The sequence below is a fragment of the Galeopterus variegatus genome, unplaced genomic scaffold (genome assembly GCF_000696425.1).
Source record: "Galeopterus variegatus unplaced genomic scaffold, G_variegatus-3.0.2 Scaffold106, whole genome shotgun sequence".
In the NCBI taxonomy this organism is placed as follows: Eukaryota; Metazoa; Chordata; class Mammalia; order Dermoptera; family Cynocephalidae; genus Galeopterus; species Galeopterus variegatus.
The window spans coordinates 1,093,233-1,109,399 of NW_007726217.1; the positions used below are offsets into that span (position 1 = coordinate 1,093,233).

Sequence of the window (16,167 nt, forward strand, 5' to 3'; positions counted from 1 at the left end):
ATGTGGGATCCGAACCCTCGGGCAGGAGCGCCGCCGCGCTTCCCAAGCGGCGCACTATCCAGTGCGCCACCGGGCCGGCCCTAACCTCTGCATTTTTTAAATTAAAGTTTAAAGAATTGAATTGAAAGCTGTAAGTATACTATGATTATAAGTGCAATAAAATAATATAAATGAGAAAATTACTGGAAGAGGGTACAATAAAATAACAAGGGATTATGTAAATTTTTATCTTTATGGTTCTTCAGTTATTGTGTTTACGCTATGTTTATGGTGGTAAATATATACTTTTTTTATACAAAGAAGAGAACAACTGGAAATATCACTAAATACTTAAACTAATCTTTAAGGCAGTATACTTTAAATTTTAACAGCATTATTTTAGCATTGGTGTAGTTTTTAGTGTCCTGTGATACAATGATGTATTTCAAGGGGAAAACAGTAGCTTTATTTTCAGTAATTTAATTCATTTTCAGGTCTTTTTTTCTGACTAGAGATATTTGCATTTGTTTCATAGCGGAGGTGAAACGTGTAGGAGATACACTTTTGGGTATGGCTACACAATGTGTACAAGTCAAGAATGTGATAAAAACATCTCCTCAAACTCTCTCAAACTTGTGCCTAAAGATAAATGTTAAACTTGGAGGGATCAATAATATTCTTGTACCTCATCAAAGGTAAGATAGATAATCCCTTATGAAAATATTCATTATTTTTCATATCTTCATTTTTCTGTATATGGCTATATCTAAACTGTAAGATTTGTGTGAGAGAAAACTTTAATGATTCCTGCCATGGGAGATACATAAACATTTTGACAGAAAATTAAAATAGTTTGAATTGGCAAAGTTAAGAGATTCCCTTGAGAAAATTTCCCCACCCCTCCATTTTCATTTATGCAAAGTATCTCTTGCCTAGCCAGAAAGTATTGAGAACTTTATTTATTGCTCATTGGAGAGCCCAGCTTGAAGAATTTTCTCTATATTTGATAGTCATCTTCAGCTTGGTTTTGTGAGGCTACTCACTCACCTAGAATGTGAGGGAGAGGAAAGGACAGGTGGAGGACCATGTGGCTAGTCAATTAAGTAAGCCATATGAACCCTACTGCAGGGAGACATCATGACCTGCAGACAGGAAGTAGCTGGTTATACATGTCGCTGGGGAAAAGGCTATTATTCAGAGAATTGAACAACAGGTTTCCTTTTAATAGTCGAAGCAACTAGGACTCAGAGAATTTAAGAGTCTTGACCAGCATGCACCACAAATAAGCATTAGAACAAGGATTGACCCATGTGTGTTTGACACAAAAACCCTTTTCTTCTGTTTTTCATGCTGCCTCTACTTCCAGTCACTTAAATATAAGATTCATAAATGAGGTGAATATAGAATTTTATCATATCTAAGAACCAAGAGACAATTCTTTGAAACTTAAAGGGTACAGTTTTAAAGTAAAAGGAAATACTAGCTACGCTATGACTATTAAGTACATATTACTCAAATTTATACTTTTGGGCAGGGGAGAGGGAGTGGTAGACTCCCATAATTCCTTCCAGTCTAAAGTTTAATGGGCCGGCCCAGTGGCGCACTGGAGAGTGCGCCGCTTGGGAGTGCGGCGGCGCTCCCGCCGAGGGTTCGGATCCCATGTGGAGACCGGTTCCCGCTCACTGGCTGAGCGCGGTGCAGGCGCAACACCGAGGGTTGCGATCCCGTTGCCGGTCCCCGGTACGGTCGCAACATTGAGGGTTGCGATCCCGTTCGCGGTCAGTAAAAAAAGACAAAAAGGAAAAAAAAAAAAGTTTAATGATTCTTTTTTATCCTTGAAAACATACATAGGCTTGAAATGTAAGTATACTCATATTTTAAAATATTGATAAAAAATAAGTGGATTAATATGAGGTTTATCATTCTGTGCCTGTTACAGAGAACAGTAGCATCAATTGTCCTTTGCAACCACGCGCACCACTGCTTAAGACAAAAAGCTGCTTTGAATAAGACATTGGAAATACCTGTTGTGACAGTTTTTACTTCATTGACTAGGGATTCATGAATTAAGAGGATAAAGCAGTCAGTAGTTCAGACCTATGAAGCTGTCTATGTGGGACTTCCTCTTTGCTATCATTAATTTGCAGTTGTGTTGCAATCACGTCAAACAGATAAAGATAATGAAAAAACTGAATTATCTAATCCTTTTAAAAAATGTGTTTAAGGCCTTCTGTGTTCCAGCAACCAGTGATATTTTTGGGAGCAGATGTCACTCATCCACCTGCTGGGGATGGAAAGAAGCCTTCTATTGCTGCTGTGAGTGTCATTAAGCAGGTTTACCATATCTAAAGTTTAGACCAATATCAACATTTTGGTTTCAGCTTTTTGAATTTTAATGATATTTCTCTGGTTTGAATGATAATGATATTTCTCTAGTTTGGGGGCTGCATATATAAGTGTTAAATCAAGTTTCTTAATTATATTACCAAAATGTTCTGTACACTACTTTAATTTTTCTACTTGCCCACTCTGTGATTGTATATTTTCAGTTGCTTTTGGCAGGGGGAGGGTTGGCGTAGTGCTCTGTACACTACTTTAATTTTTCTACTTGCCCACTCTGTGATTGTATATTTTCAGTTGCTTTTGGCAGGGGGAGGGTTGGCGTAGTGCTCTGTACACTACTTTAATTTTTCTACTTGCCCACTCTGTGATTGTATATTTTCAGTTGCTTTTGGCAGGGGGAGGGTTGGCGTAGTGCTCTGTACACTACTTTAATTTTTCTACTTGCCCACTCTGTGATTGTATATTTTCAGTTGCTTTTGGCAGGGAGAGGGTTGGCGGGGGGAACAGGCCAGTATGGGAATCCAAACCCTTGACCTGGTGTTATGACATTGCACTCTAACCACCTGAGCTAACTGGCTAGCCTGTATTTTCAGTTACTTTTTCTTGTTCAAAGAGCTTATTTATAGATTTCAGTAGTATCTTCATTATAGAAAGATGCATTACATTTAAACTTGATGGATTACATTTTTTTCCAATATAAAATTTCTACCTTCATCCAATTTAATATTTCATACCTGAATTCTTTGTTTAATACTACCACTCCTACTTTTAACATCTGCCTATTACGTCTTTGCTCAACTCTATATTTGTAAGTTTGTGTCAGCTTAAGTGTATTTCTTATAAACTTCAGAAAGCCTAATAATATTTTACCCACTTTGAAAATTGCTTGATTTTAACAAATGTGAGCATTTTGAAAATGTCAACATCTTTTAGGCATACTTGATAAATTTCAGAAATTAAAATGCAAGACTTTTTTTTTGGCCAGCCCAGGGATCTGAACCCTTGACCTTGGTATTATCAGCACCATACTCTCCCAAGTCAGCTAAGCAGTCAGCCCCTTATATTTTTTCTGTCATCCATTATAATAATCTTTACATAAATTTTATTTTATTTTATTTTTATTTTTTGGCAGCTGGCCAGCATGGGCGTCCCAACCCTTGACCTTGGTGTTACAGCTCTACTCTCTAACCAACTGAGCAAACCAGCCAGCCTTTACATAAATTTTAAATTTTAACAAATAATAGTATTATTAAAGTTTTCACATAAAAATTCCAAACTTATTTTCCTTAGTGAAGAAAATTGATTTTTATCTATTAATAAATTGTATTGCTTTGTATTCCTAATGTTCTGTATGAGTTTTCATTTCAAGTGTTCCAGAGGTAGTGGTGAGCCATCTCTGATATTCATAAAAGTATTCTTATAGAAGATATAATGATAAAGAAAAACATCAAAAGACTACCTTGGATTTGCTACTTCAGGGTCATTTTTCAAGAAAGTTTAAGCATATTTTAATTCTTTGGGACTTCTAGTAGTCATTGTCTTTTTCTAACAAATCCATTTCTACCAAATATCGACTTTCTTCTTCGGTTATCAGAAGTCTTGTAAGTAGAGTTAATTAATTGATTCTTTTTGCTGTTTGGCTTTTCTTCCCCAGAACTTAAAGGTAGTGTGAGAAACAAGTAGTAAATGCCACATAGAATAATAGGTTCTATAGTGATAACAAGGTAAAATAAAATTTAAATTGCAAAGACCTGGTGTGTTTTGGGAATGTAGAGAAATACAGGGAATTGGGATATACTACAGGTTGAGTATCCCTTATCTGAAATGTTTAAGACCAGAAGAAGTGTTTTGGATTTTGGATTTTTTCACATTTTTGAATATTTGCAGAATACATACTGATTGTGCATCCATAGGATGCTGAACCTGTTGGGAAGACTGTGAAGCTAGTAAGCTTTTGTGAGGCATTTTGTGCCATGAGAGTGGTTTGCATTTCTTCTTTAGTGATGAGAAACCATTCAAGGGAAAGAAATGATCAAGTTCCATTTTTGAAGCTTGATTTTGGTATAGACTACCTTTGAAGAAAGAAAGTACGGAGGTAGAGTGACCAGTCTGGGCTCTGATCATAATAATGTTGTAAGTTCATGCTTTGAGGTCTCCTCTGCTCCAAACACATAACAATATTAAACAAGATACAGAAAGAAAAAATTAAGATAGTCTCAAAACCAAGATTAACTTCTCTGAGGACCAGATACAGAACACAAATACAACATAGTAAGACTGACTATAACACCAAGGTCACCGGTTCGGATCCCAGTACCAGCTAGCCACCAAAAAAAAAAAAAAGACTGACTATAGATTCATGCCTTCTGGTCTAGGAATTGATTACAGTAAGAGAAGGAAAATTCTGATTTTAAAATTTATGAAGCATAAAATAATAACAGTTCTAAGATGATGCTAAAGTTACTAAAGTATGAGAGATATGAAAAGAAATCAAGAGTTTGAATCAGTCTTTTTTTTTTTCTTTTATTCTCTTTTTATGCATCTTTTTGTCTCTTTCTTGCCTCACTAATTTTTAAGTCTACCAGCAACGATTAGAATCTAATCTTTAAATGTAAAGTGCAGCCTAGGGCCGGCCTGGTGGCGCACTGGATAAGTGCGCCGCTTGGGAAGCGCGGCGGCGCTCCCGCCCGAGGGTTCGGATCCCACATACAGACTGGTTCCCGCTCACTGGCTGAGCGAGGCGCGGGAGCAACGCTGAGGGTTGCGATCCCGTTGCCGGTCCCCGGTCCGGTATGGGGGCAACACTGAGGGTTGCGATCCGTTGCCGGACACGGAAAAAGACAAAAATAAAAATAAAAAAATAAAATAAAGTGCAGCCTACTTACAGGAAAATAGTTTTTAACCCTGTCCCGGGTCTTCTATTCTATTCTTCACTGAGAATTATCTACGTTTGATGACTCTCAAACAGTGAGAAACACCACGCTTGTAGTAAAATACAAGTGTAAATGAAATCCATGTAATTTTAATTATCTTGATTTCTATTTTACTTTACTTTTTCTAACCTAGGTTGTAGGTAGTATGGATGCCCATCCAAGCAGATACTGTGCCACAGTAAGAGTTCAGAGACCCCGACAGGAGATCATCCAGGACTTGGCCTCCATGGTTCGGGAACTTCTCATTCAGTTTTATAAGTCAACTCGGTTCAAACCTACTCGTATCATCTTTTATCGGGATGGCGTTTCGGAGGGACAGTTTAGGCAGGTTGGTTGCCTGGGATCTCATCAGACTGTGGTTAAATCAGATACTGTACTTATGACATGGTGTGTAGTTCTGAAGTTAAAAGCCTTAAGTTGAGAGTTCCTAAAGTCAAAATTTGATGTTTGAGTAGAATTTCCCTTATAAAATGTTCATTATATATATGTAAGCCATGATTGCTAAGACCATGCTCTGTTAGTAGTTAAAATGGAATAGAGACGTCTATTTAGCTATAAAGTGATGATATTAAGAAATCCTGAGTCTAAATTATTACCTTACTTTGAAGTATATAAAAGAAAACAGCAAACTGTATTAAATCTTTCCATTTTCTCTTCTCTAGGTATTATATTATGAACTACTAGCAATTCGAGAAGCCTGCATCAGTTTGGAGAAAGACTATCAACCTGGAATAACCTACATTGTAGTTCAGAAGAGACATCACACACGATTATTTTGTGCTGATAGGACAGAAAGGGTAATTTTGCATCTGTTGTATTACTATTGTAAGCCAAACTTATCCTACATAGTTGTACCTAACAAGGTCCCTTTGCCAACAGCTGCGTTTCCAGTGTATTGTAATAGATCACAATTAGATTATGAGTATAGAAGCATCAAAATAGGTTATTACTTCTTAAATTTTTGGAATTTCTAGTAACATTCCCAATGTTCAAAATCCCATTCTACTTTCTTACCATTATGAAGAAACTCATAGTTTTAAAATTGTTTTCTTTTCATATTTTCCTTAAATGTAAAGGAAAAAAAGATACATTCTTTTTTAAAAATATATTTAGAAATAGTTTTTTTTAAAGTGGAAATTTATACAAACTAACTTTTAAACGATGCTTCCTTTAAAAGTCACAGAATTATTTTCTGTATTTTATAATGTGAATATGTATTTTTACAATTAGGAAGGGAAGGGAGGTATAAATACCTAGGGAAATGCGCCTGTGTGTGCATCATAGGCAAGTAGCAGGCTTGCTGTTATTTCCAGTGCTCTGATCCTATCTGCCTTAATCCTACAAATCTTGGAGCAGAGAAATCTGAGGGTTGCAAGTGTCAGTGTCCCCTTGGGATTGGGATTTGGTCAGAAGGACTAGGAGAGAGGAGTGTCTTGCCTTTGGTGTATACACCCATAGTGTACCTTTGGGCAAGCAACTTCACGTCTCTGTGCCTGTTTCCTTCATGGCAGGATTGGATATCTACCTAATTTGAGTTGCTGAGAGGATTAAACAAAATATGTAATATACTTAGAACAGTTTTTGGTACATACTAAGTACCTGAAGGTTAGCTAGTTGAAGGGTGATGGTGATGGTGGTAGTAATACAGAAGAAGAAATAATAATAGCAGATATTGCTGTAAGTATTTTTTACGAATTTAACTGATTTAATCCTCACAAACCACACTGAGGTAGTTATTATCATCCCCATCTTGTACATGAAGAAACTGTGGCACATAGATCTTAAATAACCTCCCAAGGTTACAAAGCTAGTAATTGATAGAGGCAGGACTTAATTCCAGGCTGTCTGGCTCCAGAGTGCTCCTAACACTGTGCTGTACCACCTCTCTAATAAAGGTAGTAATTTTATTATGGCCTCCAGGTTTTAAAGACTTTTGACCCCAAATTACTAGGTACATTTCTGTACCTAGAAAACCAAAGTTTTCTTCAAAAGTAGGATTAGGAAAACCTAAGTTAGATGTAGTTGTCATGAACAACTGACATTTACTTGTGCCACTCATTCATTTGTTTGCTTTTCTTTCACCTTTGCTCTAAATAGTACTACTAATAATAGATGGGTTATAATTCTAGATGAGAAAAAGAAGTACAGAGAAGTGAAATACCATGCTCTAGATCACACAACTAGAAACAGGTGGAGCTGGGATGTGAACCCAGGTATTCTGCTGCCTCACTAAATAGAGCACAACTTTTTATACATAGTAATTAGGAGATTCAGTGTTGCTAATTTATTAGAGTTGAGATTTTTTTTTTGAGATTAAACATAATTGAGTAGATTATGAACTGTTTTCTTTGTTTTGTGCTTGATAAAGGCTAGCTGGTTGGTTCACACAGCTATAATTCAAGCCACTACCTGATAGCAGTCCCTCACATGGCAGAAATAATGTTTAAGTCAGCAAAATAGTTTCTGATTTGCTAGCCTTGTAAACCTGGATTTTTAGTTAATGATGTTAAATGTGCTGAGCATTAGGAGGTGGGGGTGGGTATAATATGAATTTTCACGTGTTTTATTAGAAGCTTTCCATTTTCGGGAATTTTGAATCATTTCAGACACATCATATCTACTTAGAGAAATCATGGTCTGTTCTCTTAGAAGATACTGAAACTGATAGTATGAAATAAAACGAACAGGGCCTTTGCAGTCATTTCAGTGTTTGAATTCCATTTCTGTTCTTTATCATATACTAATGTGCAGATTATTTTACATTTCTGGGACTTAGTTTCCCGAAACAAATGGGAATAATACCAAACTTGAAGGATTATTATCAGGATTTAGAAATAATATATTTTAAATGGTTAACAAATGGTGACTATTGTTGATGTTGTTGTCAACATTCTTTCTCTCTAAATATATAATGTTCCCCTACGAAAATGCTGATTTTCATAAATTACACATTCAAGAGTACCCCACTGTGCATAGGTACCATACATTGGAGCACTTTTAACTTTTATTTTTATTTTATTTATTTTATTTTTTTCCTTTTTCTCTTTTTTTCGTGACCGGTAACGGGATCACAACCCTCAGTGTCGTGCCCGTACTGCGACCAGCAATGGGATCGCAACCCTCGGTGTTGCACCCGCACAGCGCTCAACCAGTGAGCGGACTGGTCTCTATTTGGGATCCAAACCCTCGGCGGGAGCACCGCTGCACTCCCCACTGAAACTGATAGTATGAAATAAAACGAACAGGGCCTTTGCAGTCATTTCAGTGTTTGAATTCCATTTCTGTTCTTTATCATATACTAATGTGCAGATTATTTTACATTTCTGGGACTTAGTTTCCCGAAACAAATGGGAATAATACCAAACTTGAAGGATTATTATCAGGATTTAGAAATAATATATTTTAAATGGTTAACAAATGGTGACTATTGTTGATGTTGTTGTCAACATTCTTTCTCTCTAAATATATAATGTTCCCCTACGAAAATGCTGATTTTCATAAATTACACATTCAAGAGTACCCCACTGTGCATAGGTACCATACATTGGAGCACTTTTAACTTTTATTTTTATTTTATTTATTTTATTTTTTTCCTTTTTCTCTTTTTTTCGTGACCGGTAACGGGATCACAACCCTCAGTGTCGCGCCCGTACTGCGACCAGCAATGGGATCGCAACCCTCGGTGTTGCACCCGCACAGCGCTCAACCAGTGAGCAGACTGGTCTCTATTTGGGATCCAAACCCTCGGCGGGAGCACCGCTGCACTCCCAAGCGCCGCACTCTACCGAGTGCACCACTGGGCCGGCCTGCACTTTTAACTTTTAAAAAATTGTTTTAAATGTCTTCCACCCGTATTGGTATTAACTGCCACCTAAGCAGTAGAGACTAAATAATAACTCTTTGTTGTTTATCAGCACTCACTTTCAGCAACATTTAAGAATAGGAATCAGGACCGGCATAAGGTCTGCTCTTAATGGCTGCTTAAGTAATATTTCAAGCTGAAAGTAACACAAGGTGGGATCAGCCTGTATATTTATGCATTTTTTAAAGTGCTTTTAGATACATTCTTTACCTTTGTCTTGTTTGTTTAAACTTTGACCAAACAAATCTAGGTCGGAAGAAGTGGCAATATCCCAGCTGGAACCACAGTTGATACAGACATTACACACCCATATGAGTTTGATTTTTATCTCTGTAGCCATGCTGGAATACAGGTAAGCCTACACTTTGGATGAAATGTTTTAATGCGGGAACTTCCATTCTTACGTGTTATTTTTTAAATTTCAGTAAAAGGAGAGAGAAATATGAATTTCTGCATTCAAAATTGTTTCCACATGAAATCAAATGAAACTTTCAGTAAATAAATTTCTTTCCTTCTTTTGTCTTTAGAGGGGTTTATTTTTATGGACATATCAGAATATAAGTAGTTTAATAGAATAAATCTCCCTAAAATGGGTTCCTAATTTAACCTAAAACTTCAAAAAAATTTAAAGTACCTGATTGGTTTTTATTGATGTATGCCTCTTTTTAATAATAATACTTCGTAGAAAACTTTGACATTTACTGATAGATATTGAGCATGTAAAAGAGTTTAATTGTAGAATTATAGCTTTAAGTTTCAGTTAAATAATTTTGAGTCTTATTCTTTTCAGAAAATCTTTTCATTAATTTGTTAGCTTTATTTGGTAGAACATAAACTTTAATTTGGTGCTTCCAAACTTTCCAGCAGCAAAGAGTAAATCCACATTCCCAGAATATCTGAGAGGATATAGCCCAAACTATTTTAGGTTATTTGCTATTGATTAAAATAGAAATTTCAAGATGCGCCTTACTAAACAGATGTATCTTATAGCTTTATATGTCCCACATACACTAACACATTTCAGACTCATAATTTTAAATTATTGTCCCACTTATTTATTCATATTCTTCTATCTACTCCTCTTTACAATCAATGTTGTATATTTTCAGGATGGGTGATAATAGTCAATTAGCAAAAAAAGTTAATAGTACCTTCCAGGCATAAAACTTATATCACTGGTGTACATATTTTAACCTAGTGTTTTCCCTCATATTTCCTAAGGAACACTACTACTGTGGCTTTGTAATAATATCACAAATCATAGAGGAGAAAAAGATTCTCTGTATGAATAAGTTTTGGAAATGCTGTTTATACAGATTTTTTTATTCTAGGACTTTTGGAAACTATTGATGTGCAAATGGTCATCATGAATCTTCATGATAGGAATATTTCTCCAATATATTTAACCAGAAACTTTAGGGAACAGTTTTTCTTTGGGACACCAATTTGAAACTTCTGCTCTAGTCAGCAAATAAACAGGAATATTTCACAGGGACTAACAACTGTTCTTTACACATCTTCCCAGCTTTATTAGAATTTTCAAACTTCTCTGAGATCAAAAAAGGAGTCTTGTTTTTTGCCAGCTAAAATTTAAAACGCAATCATTTCAAGCCATAAAAAGTTTATTTTTCCTAATTACTACTTTTAACTTTACCAATGAGTGACAGATCCTTTAACATTTTGGCCAAATTCCATACCTTCTTAACACTTTTAGTTATTAATCTTATTGGTGTTTATAGCTCAGTTCCATTCCTTTCCCCCTCCTCATTTTATTTTAGGTAAAATTCCCATTTGTTTTTAAAACTTAAATTTACAAATCAAGTTAAAGCTCGGTTCCTTCCTTCCACCCTCCACCTACCCAGCACAGCTTAGAGCTTTGGTCCCAGAAGCTGCAAGGAAAGGAGGGGACCATGGCCTGACTGTGAGATACCTCCTTCTCCTACTCCTTCTAGGGCTCTAACATCATATTAATGACTGCCAGCACATCAGTAGTGGGGGAGATAGGACTGGCCTTATGTAGTCCATTCTGATTCTTTCTGACTCCATAGCCACCATGGAGCTGAGAACTGTCAAGGGCAGCAGTGGCTCCATCAGTGATGTATGCCCCAACTCCTTTAGATCAGAGATCCCATGCTTGGACCCATGGCTTCTGCTCCTCTGCTCACTTTTATTCTTTTAGGCTCCCAAAACTGCTTCCAAGAACTCTTACTACTCTAGCCCTATTAGCAGAGTGGGCCTGTGGATTCTGAACTCAGGAAGCATCCAGTTGGAGAACATGATTACAGTTTCCACTTCTAACAGGCCTTCATTTTTAAAACTGATTCTCTTGGAGTCCCCCTTACTTGTCTTCAGGGGAGAGAATGTGCCTTACCTAACAAATAAAATTTCATATTCTCACAAAACCCACAATCATTCTTTTCCTATACTGAGAGGATAGGGGTGAGGTGAGAAGAGGCCAAAACCAGAATATTGATAAGAACTGTCCTGAACTAGCACCTCTCAGTGAGCCCTTAAGGGAAAGTGGCTGGTTCCAAAAGTTGGTAGCTCTTTAGAAGGTAAGGTCCTTAGCAACTTTAGTTGTCCTGGCCTTAGTAAAAATTCCAGGACAGGAGGAGGAAAATCCCAAATGGCATACGTTAGAAACATACTAACTGGTGGAACATGTGACCCCTTTGTCTGACCTACCAAAGAGAATTTTTTTTTTTTTGTTCAGGATTCTGGGCTGTTTAAATTCACAGCTAAGGTAGGAATGGCTGAGTGAAAACAATTGAAGAGACGATGAGCCAGTGTATGACTGCTTCCTTTTTTTTTACATAAGGTTATTCTTAAATGTGTAACAGGCTCCACGACAACATTTCAGGAACATGTGACCCCTTTGTCTGACCTACCAAAGAGAATTTTTTTTTTGTTGTTCAGGATTCTGGGCTGTTTAAATTCACAGCTAAGGTAGGAATGGCTGAGTGAAAACAATTGAAGAGACGATGAGCCAGTGTATGACTCCTTCCTTTTTTTTTACATAAGGTTATTCTTAAATGTGTAACAGGCTCCACGACAACATTTCATTCTAGCTACAGGTGGCAAAAGATGTTATGACAGGGAATCTAGATGTTCAAAAAAGAATGGAATCAAGGGTCACCATTGCCTCAGGCACAAGGAACAGCTTACTTTTTGCCAGATTAATTCCACCTGTGGCCAGGGGGCCCTTCCCCGTGGCCTTCACTCTCAGTTCCTCTAGTTTCTTCTGCTCCTCTTTTTGTTTCTGCTTGAAAGCCTTATCTTCCTTGTCCATCTCCTTGGCCTGCTTCTTGAGCTGTTGCAGGGGCTTCTTCTTGCCACCTTCGTGGCTGGACATGGCGCCTGCTGCGCCTTCCCCCTACCAAAGGGAATTATGTGAAAAGATAAATGCCCTCTGTAGAAGAGTCAGTGCAGAAGGGTGGGCAGTGCCCTAAATTATTAACTTCCTAATATGAATCACCAAAATTTCAAAGACAGCTTTCGGTGTTGTTTAACAATCCTCTCACCCTTCTTTCTTTAGCTTTCTTTACCATTTTCCTTGGGTCTCTAACCATGGTCTGTTGCCCCAACAGTCAGCATATGACCCCTTTTACCTCGCCAAGAAATTATATGGTCAGTCATGCCTACTTTCTTCCTTCCATTTTCAAAGGGTCAACCTGTAGTATTAGTTCTTGCTTACCTTAAAATGACCTTAGTTCACCTGTTATCCTTTTTTTTATATCTTCAGTCTCTTCATTCAGTCAGCTTCTGATTCCATTCTTTTAGCCTATGGTTACCTGAATCTTAAAATACTGTTCCTGGATCCTGCTGTTGTCCTTTAAGTTATTGCCCCATGTCTTTCTTCTATTTGCCACCAAACTATTCTTAAAAGAATAGTCTAAACATACCCACCAGAATGGCTGAAATTTAAAAAGGCATAGAAATATTCAGGACATAGAGCAACTGGAACTCTCATATTCTGCTTGTGGGAGTGTAAATTGATCTAAACACTTTTGAAAACTCTCTGGCATTATCTACTAAAGTTAAGTATACATATACCTTATGACCCAGGATTTCCACTCTAAGGTATACAAGCATAGCCAACAGACATGCATATCTGTGTTCACCAGAAGATAGTATGTAATGATCATAGTAGCATTAGTCATAATAGCCAAAAGCTGCAAACAATTCAAATGCCCATAATCAGTAGATTGGATATATAGTGTATATTCATACAACAGAGTATTATACAACAGTGAGGATGACGTAATAGCATGGACAAATTTTACAAACACAATTTCAGACCAAAGAGGTCAGACCCAAAAGTTACATACACCTATGATACCATTTATTATAAAGTTCAAAAACAGGCAGAACTAATCTATGGTATTAAAAGTCAGGTTATTGGGGCAGCATGGGTAGAATAGTGACCTGGAGAAGGCTTCATTGATGTGGTTAATGTTCAATTTCTTGATTTGGGTGCTGATTTCATCAGTATGTTCACTCTGTGAAATCCATACATGTATGATCCATGTATTTTCTATATAAATATATGCTTCTATGAAGTGCTTACATTAAGAAAAAAACAACTGCACTTGCTATTTCCTCTTCAATTTATAGTGGCCCACCTTCTGCCGTAGCACAATTGCTCCTTGATCTCTGCAACATCGGATGCTAGTATCACTAACTCATCAAAACCATCTTTCACCTGGCTTCCACTACACTTGTTCTTACTCCTCATCTTGCCTTTCTGATTTTTCATGATTTGGTTCTTCTTCTATCCACCGTTTAAAATTTAGAGTTTAATGATATTTATGACTTTGAAATGTCTTTTTACAGGTATGCCTTTTCTCCTCATTTCCAGATCTTGAAGTTGTTTTTAACCACACCCTCTCCTATACCACCCTTATCTAATCACTAAACCCTATAGAATCTATCTTCTCACTCTCACACCTATCCCTTTTTTTATCCTCAACTCCTCTGCTTAGTTCCAACTCTTATTACTTTCCTGTACAGTTATAAAATGATCCTGAGTGCCCTCATTTAGTGTATTTTCCATCAGATGAATTAAAACAGATAAAACTTCTACGTAGTGCTCCATATCCATTGATGGCAAAGTCTCATCTTGAGACAACTTATAGACTCAGTTCTTGATACATCCTACTCGCGTCCGTCACTTCCACTATATCCTCTCTCTCTTTCCTCCCACTCTTCCCTCCTCCTCCCTTCCTCTCTTTTTTCCTCTTCTCTAGTTGACAGTTTCCCTTGCGCGCTCTCTCTCTCTCTCTCTCTCTCTCTCTCTCTCTCTCTCTCTCTCTCTCTCTCTCTCTCTCTCTCTCTCTCTCTCTCTCTCTCTCTCTCTCTCTCTCTCTCTCTCTCTCTCTCTCTCTCTCTCTCTCTCTCTCTCTCTCTCTCTCTCTCTCTCTCTCTCTCTCTCTCTCTCTCTCTCTCTCTCTCTCTCTCTCTCTCTCTCTCTCTCTCTCTCTCTCTCTCTCTCTCTCTCTCTCTCTCTCTCTCTCTCTCTCTCTCTCTCTCTCTCTCTCTCTCTCTCTCTCTCTCTCTCTCTCTCTCTCTCTCTCTCTCTCTCTCTCTCTCTCTCTCTCACTCTCTCTCTCACACACACACACACCACAACTGCAGCCATACTAAACTACTTGCAGGTAATTCCTGTAACTCTGTCTTGCCCATTCTGCTCCCTTAAGTATTCCTCCCTAAGTACTCCTGCTCATCCTTTAAGACTCATCTCAGATGTCAACTCGTCCCAGAAGCCTTGACTCCTTCCCCCAGATGCCCCTCCTCTGCACTGCCTGATTACCCTATGCATACCTCTTTGCTGTACTTACTAGATAATATTGTAACCGTGTTTTTTGTTTCTCCACATACACCCCACACACACTAGTCTGTAAAGTCCCAAAAGGCAGAGGCTATTCATTCTTTCAGTCAACAGATATTTATTGTATACTTCCTAAGAAGTGGGTATTGGTGCTGGATATATGGAGTGAACAAATAAACATAATCCCTTCCTCTTTTGGTTTATAAGGGGAGACATATAAAGTGAATTATATCATAAATATATGTTTACAAGTTGGGATAAGTACAATAAAGGAAAAGTGAAGGGTAGAGAGATTTAAGTGGGGACCTGATTTAGTTTGGGAGGTCACAAAAAGCTTCCTTGAAAAGACATTCAAGGTTAGATCTTGAGGAATGAGTAGAATTTCACCAAGCCAAGAATGGGGAGGAGAATTCTTGTCAGAGGCACATGTACAGGCCCTATTGGTAGAAAAACTTTTGTCCACTGAAGGAATCAAATAGAGGTTGCTATTGCAGCATGAGAATAGGTTAGAGGTAGGTTGGGCTGGAGCACATAGGCGTTGGTGGATGAAGGTAAGGATTTGGATTTTATTCTAAGTGCAATGGGAAGCCATAGAAAGCTGGACACTAACATAATTAGTTGTTTTTGTTTTTGTTTTAATTTATTCTTACTAAAGTGCAGATTGTACTGGGGAATGAGAGTGGTGTTGGGGGAAATCAGGTAGGAGTCCCTTACCCTATAGTCCAGGCAAAAGGTAAGTGTGTTTGGAGCTAGAATGATGGGAGAGAACTGAATGAATTTCATATAGCTAGGGCTTTTGCCCTAGCTCTTCCCTGAAATGCTCTTCCCCCTGATGTCACAAGCCTTCTCATTTAGAGCTCACTTCCGTGTTTCCTCAGAGAAATAGGCTTCCTTGATCACCCAATCTAAAGTACCACAGACATAGTCAGTCTTCTGTGCTATTTCACATTTTAATTCTCTTTATAGCTCAATTTCTAATGGTTTTATTTATGTATTATCTATCTATCATCACTGGAATTTGTGTCTTACTCATCACTGTGTCAGCACCTGGTACAGAACACGGTACATAGTGAGTGTTCAGTAAATGTCAAATGTGTGAATGTACAATATATGGGCATTACAGATACATAATTTGGAGGAGGTAGGATTTAGTAATAATTTTGATTTTATCCCCCAAATCTTGCATATTGTCTAACAAATGGTATTCAAAGATATTTGTTGAA

At 37.5% G+C, this 16,167-nt stretch overlaps 1 protein-coding gene across 3 annotated transcripts in view; it reads left to right on the plus strand.

The window, feature by feature from the left end:
* AGO3 (argonaute RISC catalytic component 3) overlaps positions 1–16,167 on the plus strand; it is a 115,576-nt gene that overhangs the window by 96,217 nt on the left and 3,192 nt on the right. For all 3 annotated transcript variants that reach the window (XM_008585475.1, XM_008585491.1, XM_008585484.1), the window contains 5 exons: positions 515–674; positions 2,205–2,295; positions 5,389–5,583; positions 5,918–6,052; positions 9,368–9,469. In XM_008585475.1, coding sequence (XP_008583697.1) covers positions 515–674; positions 2,205–2,295; positions 5,389–5,583; positions 5,918–6,052; positions 9,368–9,469 — 683 coding nt within the window. The remainder of the gene's footprint in view (positions 1–514; positions 675–2,204; positions 2,296–5,388; positions 5,584–5,917; positions 6,053–9,367; positions 9,470–16,167) is intronic.